Here is a 10,959-nt window from a genome sequence, read left to right on the forward strand (position 1 = left end):
CAACTTGATCTCAATGTTTGTTTGTTTTTCATTTGTAGTAAATCATTTACTCCCTTCCAAACTTTAGTTAGACTGAAACAGTGGTGAAAATTATTATAAACGGCGGCATAGGGGCTTTAACAATAACACAAAATGTAATACTTGGTTTATGTTACAATGCACTCTAAGCAGGAGGGCGGAAAATTGACATGCCTTTGAAAAACGTCAGCTCGTTGTAGACCGAGTAGTTAAACAGGTACAATCACGAATCAACGAAAGACACATGTTCAGTCCATATAAACTTTGTTCGTGTCAGGTTAGTATCTAATATACATTTTATCTTTTTTTTTTGTTTGCAATTATTAGCATATTTTATAGTTGACCGATAAGTTGTTTATCTCAGTTTACATTTATGTTGCTCTTACTTAGCCATTTTTCTTATGGATTGCACTTAATTTAGGGGCCGGGGCGAAGGAATTTGCATCTTCAAATTAGGTATGCACTATAGCTTGAAACCACCATGTATCTATATTATTTATATATCGTATGTATGTATGTATGTATGTATGTAGGTAGGTAGGTAGGTAGGTAAAGGTCATGTGAATGCTTTATTCTTTGTCCTTGCCCATTGTTTGCGTACTGTTTGCATCATACTTCTAACAGTCACGGTATGTAATCATTTCATAATTGTATTTTGTCCGTAGACCTTTGTTCGATAGCAAGACATTGTTCTCTTATCTCCACAAACACAATCTTAATGTGCAGAGAATGGTCAATGACTGGCTGTTCAAGGACAATAGCCAAACTACGTTGCATTGAAATTCAGTTGTAGACAGTGGTGGGCAGTAATACTGAATATTGCTAAAAATCTAATCAACTTTGAAACATTGAAATAAAACTTGCTGCAACCTTTATGAACATTGAAACGTTTTTATTCCTCTTCAATATACGAAATATTATTTAATCCTTGTATTTTGTAACGCATGTTCATCCTTACGGCATATATATCCGGTGTATCAAACTGTAGCATATTTAAGCTGAATATAGATAGGACCATTATTTTGTTAGCCGTTGTATGAAATTGTGCCATATTTATATTTAAAGCATATCTATCTTCATTAAATATGAAAAATTTGGATGAGTTTGTTTATACTTTTAAACTTACTTTGTTTCAGGATATAATAAAAATGTCGGACGGGTATTCGTCACGCTTCCGGAAATTTCATTTATTTGCTATCCTTGCCGTTGTTTTTACCACTGTGTATGTTGGATATCGACATGGTCCACTGATAGTTTCTATCGGGAAAGAAAGGTTTGTATGCTAGCAGATACAAGTTTGTTGTGTTTTTTTAGAGAGAAAAAAATATATGTTGTTGTGTGTACGTTTATGTGTTTGGCTTTTGGTGTTTTACGGCACCGCAACATTAGTGACCAGGAGGTCGGAATAAAGAGCGTTACCAAATGATACACAACGGTAGCTGACCCAGGTTGATATGATGGTAGAATTCACACCTACAACCCCATCCCCTATGAATCGTAAGTTCGGCATGTAAAGCTATGCACCCACTCAGCACTTGTCTCCATTACTCGCCTATTACGACATGCTGGAGAGCGCATCGGGCTTTCCTACATCCCCGAACTCGCAAGTGGAACGTATGTGCGCGATTACCATAATCTGGAGAAAAGAAGACGATAAAGAGCCTATTCCATGCGCGTAAAGTGATGACTTAAGAATGATGAGATTACCTATCAAAAAAAAAGTTGTTTAACGACACACCAAAAACAAGGAAGGTTCTATTGAACCTGGAACCAAAGAAAAGGAAGTATTGTTTAACTATATCCAAGAAAGAAACCGCTTTGTATTCTAACATTGACTAACAGTATGAGTTCTAAGAAAAGAAGTAGAGCAATAAATAAAGCGAGGACTCAAAGTGTCATCCATTTTCAAAAGGTAATCTCAATGTTTGTTTGTAAAAATGAAAAGGTCGCTTATTTTATGTATATTCCGAAAGTTAAATTTATACTGAATTCAGTATGAGCTGTTAAAATCCACAATATATGTCGCTAATGTAACTAGAGGAAAATATTTAACCTTTCACATATTTGACAAAACAATGAAGCATGGGCTTTCAGTGTATGTATGTATGTAAAGGTCATGTGAATGCTTTATTCCTTGTCCTTGCCCGTTGTTTGCGTACTGTTTGTATCATACTTCTAACAGTTACTGTAATGAATATACTGAATAATATGTCTAATTGCCAGTGAATATTACAAGGACAATTCATTAGGATAAAAGGTGTCTTTGTTGATATTGATATATATATATATATATATATATATATATATATATATATATATATATATATATATATATATATACGTACGTTCAGTTCTTTTGACAAAACAATGGAGCACGGGCTTTCAGTATATAACCAAGGAGAAGTAATGTTTTACAATCTTATTATTTTGTGTTTTACTAAATAATTTTAATTAGGAATGCTATAATCTTGAAGAAAGAGGGGCCCCGAGTGACCGAGTGGTCTAAAGCGCTCTCCGTTACGGATCACTGCCATCTCACCTCTGTCTGCGTGGGTTCGAGTCACAGATTTCAACTGAAAATATACATAGTGTTACGTTACTTGGGACGTTAGCAGCATATATATCTAATTTCAACTGAAAATGTACCCGGTGTTACTTGGGACGTTAGTAGTATATATATATATGTGTGTGTGTGAGTGTGCGTGTGTGTGTGTGTGTGTCATTTCAACTAAACTTTTACAAGCATTTCTCGTTGACATATCACCTCTGTTCGCGTTAGTTCGATTTTCGGGTTCGGCTAATGTGGATATGTGAGAAAGCCTGCCAGTAGCTTCTCGTGGGTCGGTGGTTCTTTCTGGGGGTTTTCCCGTTTTCTTCCTCCACCATTAATACTGGCCGCCATGTATAGCCTATCGTGTGCTGAAAAATCGCATCAAACCCTACAACAACAGCAACAACAACGATTTGAAGAAAGAAGTTAAAATGGCTTACTTCAATAATATTTCTTCATTGTTTTCTCTCGTATTTTTATTATTATTATGATTAGATGCTTTTCTTTATATAAAATACTTTTTGTCTTGATGAACAAACAACACTGTCCTAGATTTCTTCCAACCTGAGACACGGCAATCGTCGAAGACGAAATTAGAGAATCTATTGAAGCAAAATATATAGACCTTTTCAGTAACTGTTACTACTGCCTTTGATGCCTAAATGACGGCATCAACAGTCATATTTGTGATATTCTGGCATATTTCCGTTCAGTTTATATGGTGTTTAGAAGATAAAATAATAAAAAAACATACATACATACATACATACATACATACATACATACATAAAAAGACCGCAAATCAGACTTTTTGTTGGTATCTATATTTGTAATTTATTAGTTGATTTTGCTTCAGTGTGACTTTTTCAAAACGGTCAATTTTAGTCGTCGTATATAGGACAAACTGCCAGGCTGAATGAGCTGAATATTGTCTGCTAGTGACCTTATCGGGAAAAATCTATACGCACTCTTGAAGAGCTCTAACGTACATTGAAATATGATATCGCGTGCTATAATACCTATTTCATGCGCGCTGTACCCCGTTATGTATGGATCAACTCGAGCACCTAAATCGACCGAGAAGAGACATTACTGCAGTGTCTGTTCTAATTATCGCATAATGTCACGTTGCTATATCTGACGAATCTTCTTCATATTTTGACTGATTGTTTGCTTACTTAGCACAATAAATCATTTGAATATATTGCTAGTAATTTATAGATATAAACATGCATTAAAATTACGCTTTTTGTTTCAGGTTTTCGAGTCGCGATGAATCATCTGCAATCATAGGAGGACATGAATTTCTCCCAATAAATTTCACCTTACCAGACGACGCCTTAACCGATCCTAAAACGACCGCCTTCGCAAACAATTCGAGAATGTACCTGGTAGATAAAAGGCGCCTCTTTGAAGTAGGACAAACTATTGAAGTAATTATTGAATTGTTCGATGGATACAGTAAAATAAGGACTATTGGTGGGGATGACGTCAGAGTTAGAGTTTACAACGATGACCTTAAAGCATATGCTAGTGGCCACGTGATAGATAATGGTAACGGAAGTTATACTGCTAGACTGGTTGCACTTTGGGAAGGAAAGTCTCGAATCGACGTGACTCTGTATCACACGAGAGAAGCTATCAAGGCCATGTACCGCATACGTGAACAGGTTTAGATGTTAATTGTAGGATTATATATATATAATTTTATTCCTTATCGGCAGTTATGTTTCATTTCTAATTTGTCATATTATGAACGTCAGATACCAAGTCTAAGTTTGATCTGGGAGCCTTTCCTCCCGAAGGAACGCAGCTGATTGGTTAACAAATTTGACAGTATGATTACTTGAAGGAAAACGAAGTTAAGCTTCATGGTTACTTTTTGGAGTATATTTAGCCAACATATCCGTTTTCATTCAAGTAGTTCAGCTGGGATTGGATACTAAGAAAGGCAACCTCGAGTGAAACTTTGGATATTCAAATCTAAAGTTCTGATGTTTGTTCAGTCGCTCTAAACAGCAGATATATACAGGACTGTTACTGTGTGTCACATGTAATAGCTGTTTCCTCTGCTTCTAGACTGAGTATGAAAAATGGACGCGATCGCGCTATACCTACCTTCCATCGTATTCCGTATTGGTCAGTGATATCTATCTATCTATCTATCTATCTATCTATATATATATATATATATATATATATATATATATATATATATATATATATATATATATATATATATATATATATCAACACAGGGGTATAAAGACTGAGCTGGGTGACTTATACTAATTTGTTGGAGAGAAAATAAATGCATGGAATTGTGATTAGTCAATGTAGATCGAACATTGTTGTATTTAACCTGTGCAACAGTGAGCAGTTTATAGTCCTTAAAGAAGTTTATCACACATTTTTCTGAAAATCAACCCAATTTTACTTAAGAAAATATAGAAAATGTTTTATCAGTAATTATAAAATTTACGAATAATATATTATTTTCATTTGGCATGAACGTTACATCGATACACCTGTTCAGTACTGGATGATTGGCTCGATCTGATATGACATCATACATAGCTGCTAAATCAAAGACCACATAATGAGGTCTATCATTTCTAACACTAATTCTCCACTCATTTTAGCGCTACATCGTTGGAATTCGGTAGATGTAAATTTTACCGAAGGATCAAGATTTTAAGTTGCACATATTGTTCTAAAAAAGACAAAAATTTACTTCTAGAAGACTTTGTCCTATATTTTTACCTTTCTAAATTCAGTCCGTGGGATATATTATGGGGAAGTTCAAGACAGGTGACGTAGAGGAAATTACGCGCTGCCATCCATTGGCACGTGTACTTAAAGGGAGAGAACTATGTAATCTAACATTGGAAAATGGCGGTATGTCCTGGTACTGCTGGAAACCTTCCAATATTAAATTACTGTGTCACGACTGGGTGGAAGTGACCTACAGGCCTCCAAGTCAAGGTCTTCCTTTGACTGATGCAGAGAAAGGTCTTCTCTCACCGTAAGTGTTTAGTTTTTAACAATTCTCCTGTCTTTTGATAAAATATATATACCGAATAAGATAAATCTCTATTAACTTTAAGTTTTTCTTGTAAATGTTTTCATAATTTGAATATTCGTATGCATTTCTATTTTCTTCAAAAATCTTTTTATCAGACAAAAAGATTTTGTATCATGATGGTATTGTAAAGATCTTACACGTGTTCCTCTTGTCGAAAGGTTCTATGCAAAATTACATGATAACGTCCATAATTATGTACTGCTACATCACTTTTTTCCAGGGGTGGTTATGGAATCTCTATTTCGGGAAACATTGAGGTGGAAGTTAGGAGTTGTAAGTATGCACGAATTTTCTCATTTTAATATTAAAGTGGATATTTTTATCGTCGTTTAAATTTGTTTACAATTCCTTACTTTCTGTGTTACAGTGTTTAGTACAACATTTTAACACTTACTACCTGACTCATAAATTCTTTAAGCTGATGTTGTCCGTGCCGGATTAAACCCTGTGGAGGTCCTTAGGCCCTTAGGCAGTCGAAATCTTGGAGCCCCCTCGCAAATTATCTCCTAATACGTTTTATCAATATTATTTCGATCCGTTGTCACGGGGCCCCTAGGCCGGTGCGCTACTCTGCCTATCTGGTAATCCGGTACTGGATGTTGTCGATGATCAGATATAGATATAAATGCTTATGTTTGATGCGTCGATTCAATGTCAAATAACACGTGGATGTACTAAGTAACTAATAATGTATGCACGGTACAGAGCTACAAAACCATGTCATTAATTCACTAATAACATAAAATGTATGGGTGGTTATGGAAACACTGAGGTGGAAGTAAAGAGTTGTAAGTGTGCACTTAAAAATTTGTCAAATTTAAATATTAATTTTTGGATTTTTTTGGGTGTAAATTGTTTACAGTTTCTTGCTTCCTATGTCGTGACTTTTGGATAACATATTAACATTTACTACCTGACTCATAAATTGTGTCTGCTGATGTAGGCGATGAGATGTAATAGTAATGTTCAACGCATCGCCTCAACCAGAAATGTCAAAAGTATATCGGGGGTTGTAGGTAAGCAACTAATAATGTATGCATAGCAACAAAACGTATCATAAACGCACAAAGAACATAAAATGTGTAACAAGCATCTGGTTTAATGGATACATAAGTTACATTAAATATATAAGGAAGAAACCATTCACTGAAGCAAAGCGGAATCACAGAAACACACCGATGTCATTAACCTATCGGAATGGGGACGTCCATTAATGATGTCAACAAATTTTAAGCAAATTTTTAAACCCCCCTCCCTCCCCCCCACTTGTCAACAACTGTCAAACTTTCAGTGACCCCCCTAGTAAAATTTTACACCCCACCCCCTACAAACTACAATATTTTATACGGCTAGCTTTTATGCTAAAATTAGAATTATGGAAATTAAAAGGTCTACAAATAAATTTTGATACATTTTTTTTACTTGTTTAACAGATTTCAAATTGACTATAACACTTTGAATTCATGAAAAAATCGAGAGTTTAAATTCTAGCTTCTATCATCTTCCCATGGGGAAGCCAAATGTTCCTCAATTGTTATAATGGGCATACTGGCTGATTCATGTTATCAACTTTCAAAGACTGATTGAAGAAAAGAGATGGAAATCTGTGCAAGTCGCTCTCAGATGCATGTGGTGCTTTAAGGTCTTCACTAGTTTGGCAGACTGGAATTGGAATGAATCTATCGGCGATAATCTCAAAGTACGAGCTTCGAATCGGTTAGCAACAATTTACATCATGGCATTTTACAATTTGTGAAAAGTATTGACTTGTTCTTACTTTTTTCGGGGGGGGGGGGCAATGTTAATTTTCGTATATAGGCTACAGCAATTTTACAGCACATGCAGGGGGGGGGGGGCACATTTGCCTGAAATGAACAAGAGTCTGTTATCAAAGTGTACAATATTTGTAAGGCATTAAGGTTACTGCATCTGGTTGAATATGCATCTGGTTGAAGAAGTTGTATGCTTGTGTAGGCTACATAATTTATTTTATGTATTATGTTAAAGATGACTGTATAATAGTCAAGCTCTCAAGTTTCCTAGGCTCAGTTATCCATCCTTGGAGGGGATAGCTCATGGACTTCAATATATATAGCATCTATACATATAACATAGATGATATTTAATAGAAGTCATGGATAGCTATAATATTTAGATGTCTATGGCTCAGTGCAGTCTTTGAATTTAGTAACAGCTTCCCTTAAAAATCTGTCTACAGTCTATAATCTATATTGAATAAAACAAAATATGATGATGCAAGGCTATGACTTCCTTGGCAAGAGCTCAACCGGTTTAGGATTAAACTGGTGGGCTGTTGACGGGCGAGCGAGTGTGTGCCATACCAACGCACTAATTTCCTATTTTTTGATTTATTAAATTTATTGTAAAAAATAACATTGTTCACGTCAATTTATCTTGAACTCCCCCTCCCCCATGTCAACAATTGTCAAACTTCTTCAAACTCCCTCCCCCCCCCCATTTTGTTCACATAATTAATGGACGACCGCAATAGTAAAGAGAGTCTAGTATGAAGGTATTTGGTATCTCGGATATTTTTGCATTTGGTGTTGCAACTTGAACTCCTGAGAATGTATCAAACATAAATCAGTAGCTTTAGATAGTTTTCGTTTTTAAAGTAAAACTGAGTTACACTGGCATCTAACAAAATGTAAGTCATCTTCAACAATAGTATTATTATAGTATATTCTACTAACTTCCTTTTCGTTCATTGCAGATTCAATAGGTAAGAATATATGCGATTCATCATATTTGGCTGCGTTAAATTGTTTTGGCAATGAACTTAATTATTTGCTTTAAGGATTCAATATCTACAGTAGCCAGTTAATGAATGCCAAGTTTATTTGATGCTTCGAATGACATTTGTTTTGCAGTGTGGGAGTTCCTGTATTTATCGTCGTTTCGGATAATACTTTATCAGTTTATATATATATATATATATATATATATATATATATATATATATATATATATATATATATATATATATATATTACTTGTCATTGTTTTCTTGAAATAAGTTGGAATTACTTTTTCAAGTTAGCATATTTCTTTCAAATGAATATAGTCAATATGTTTGCTTTCTACTTCTTTATCTTTGGTGAAAGAAAATATTGAAAGAAATCGATTTGTGGTTTCTAGACGACATTTTGTTTGACAAACAGTGAAAATCTATATAATGCAGTAAAGACTGCAGTGGCATTGATATGGGAAGCCTACCGCTTTATTATTTGTTTTATGTCACAAGGGAACACTTAAAAAGATGAAAGTAGCTGAATTACTCTTTCATCACAAGTTCACCATATCACATGCAAGGCGTTTTATTGACTTTTGTTTCTAATACTCCAACGATGCATATTTGCCCTATCACATTCAAGACATCATTTTTTCCCCCGATGTTTGTTTGCATTATACTTTCATGGCATATTCGCCATATCACATGCGCGAGACATCTTTTTTATGGGTGGTTATTTCCCTTGTACTTTCATGGCATAATAACCATATCACGATATCACGTGCGTTTTTTTAATGGATATTTGTTTCCATCCTACCTTATGATAATATTTCATTTATAGTTTAGTTGTCACTTTCTTTTCAGCGTCCATCATTTACATGAACGTGCCTGAATGTGCAAACGTGAATTCTGCTATTACCTGGAATCAACACTCTCCCATTGGGTATTACTATAACAATGTATGGAAGCCACTTCATTGCAAAGGCTTTACAAACCTCGCAAAGATACAGAAGTGCTTAAAAGGGAAGAAACTCGTAATATTTGGAGACTCAACAACACGACAATGGTTTCAAAAGTTGGAACAGCTCTTGGACTGCAAGTTAGTTTCAGAAAGCTGGTCTACAACCAAGTGGCACAAACCTGCAAAAGCACTATGTGAACATTTTGATTTCTCCATGGAATGGTTTCCAAACGCAATGCCCTTTAATGTAGGGACGAGGTGGGAATCAAGACGATATTTACGTCCCGTTTCCGCGTATCTGGAAGAAATTGGACCTAATGAAAACATCATAATTGTGGTACATATGTATATGCATTTCATAGCATACCATCCGGATGTTTTCTGGGACAGAATTCAGAAAATAGCAAGTAGCGTAACACATCTTCTGCAGAGAAATCCGCATGTTAAAATTTTCATGAAAGGAACACACACCTTTCTATCATTAAATGGAGACTATTTTAACTCTGTGTTTGATAACATGTCACACCAAGCGTTTAAAGGTTTACACGATAAAGTTGTTTTCTTGAAAATAAGAGATTTCACAGATGCAAAGAAAACATTTGATATCCATCCACCTTTCGAGGATGTTGAGGAAATGGTTAAGTATATGTTTTCCTATCTATGTTAATTTCATAACGCACTAGTTTCTCTACTTCCACTGTTGAAAATGATTGCCAATTCAACTTATGTCTACTCAAAGGAAGGAAGGAAGGCATTTTCCTGACTGGTTGTGAATGATCTTTATAGACTGGTATTAGTTTAGGCTTTCTGATTGAAGCTGGTGTGGTTGAATATATGTGTGGCATATAAATATTGTTTGCCACACGCTTCACGCGTTCAATCCATAGGAGGTCAATATTTGCATTAGTCCATGGATGAACGCTGATTGCTCACAGAATATTACAGTCTTTAATCTGCAAGTACAAGTTTATTACAGTCTTTAATCTGCAAATACATGTTTATTACAGTCTTTAATCTGCAAGTACAAGTTAGATCCCTGTATAATCATTTTATCAGCTTAAAATAGATTTTGCAAATAATGGCATTTAGTATACTTTCGTGTAAAATTAACTGTTAAATTTTAAAACCAAATGATATTCTTAAACACAGCACATTCCTTTTTTTTCTTCTCTTTTTTTTTACCTTTAAAAGCTATTTGCCATTTGGGAAATCTTCTTCGGTGTTGTTAGTGAGTTAGCAATATATGAATGTTATTGAACCTGAAGATTTATCCAATGTTTCTTAGGATATTATTTTCACCTAAAAAAATTAACTCAGTGTTATTTTTCTAATTTCACATGAACATTTAGCCACGTTTCCCTGGCGAAGCAATTCACCAGAGCTCCTTGGACGACAATGACAAATTGTAATATTTTATCAACCTTCATATCGTATATTAAAAAGTATTTTCTCTATTAATGAGTGTTGCTTACTATTGCGTTGTGCATTTCATTGTACAGTCAATGAAATAAGGTTGTGAACTTCTTTTCACAGTCTAGGAGAAAAGGTTATACAATTCCTTGTACAGTCTTTGAAATAAGGTTGTGCATTTC

General features: G+C 34.8%; 1 protein-coding gene across 1 annotated transcript; it reads left to right on the forward strand.

Moving 5' to 3' along the window:
* The first annotated feature begins 1,145 nt into the window (after positions 1-1,145).
* On the forward strand, positions 1,146-10,602 carry LOC149781338 (NXPE family member 3-like). The gene is made up of 5 exons (XM_089934741.1): positions 1,146-1,291; positions 3,828-4,002; positions 5,347-5,594; positions 5,875-5,927; positions 9,271-10,602. The coding sequence occupies exons 1-5, from the start codon at positions 1,167-1,169 to the stop codon at positions 10,032-10,034; spliced, it is 1,365 nt and encodes a 454-aa protein (XP_089790867.1). The 5' UTR covers positions 1,146-1,166; the 3' UTR covers positions 10,035-10,602.
* The last annotated feature ends 357 nt before the right edge of the window (positions 10,603-10,959 follow it).

Source organism: Sinohyriopsis cumingii, chromosome 15 (assembly GCF_028554795.1).
Source record: "Sinohyriopsis cumingii isolate HCF-2022 chromosome 15, ASM2855479v2, whole genome shotgun sequence".
Classification (NCBI taxonomy): domain Eukaryota; kingdom Metazoa; phylum Mollusca; class Bivalvia; order Unionida; family Unionidae; genus Sinohyriopsis; species Sinohyriopsis cumingii.

What these genes read in the sequence shown, in the direction of transcription:
- LOC149781338 (XM_089934741.1), top strand. Translation starts at nt 1,167, where the DNA reads ATGTCGGACGGGTATTCGTCACGCTTCCGGAAATTTCATTTATTTGCT. An exon ending in GTTTCTATCGGGAAAGAAAG is followed by an intron (nt 1,292 to 3,827) that starts GTTTGTATGCTA and finishes TTTTTGTTTCAG; the next exon opens with GTTTTCGAGTCGCGATGAAT. An exon ending in GAGAAAGGTCTTCTCTCACC is followed by an intron (nt 5,595 to 5,874) that starts GTAAGTGTTTAG and finishes ACTTTTTTCCAG; the next exon opens with GGGTGGTTATGGAATCTCTA.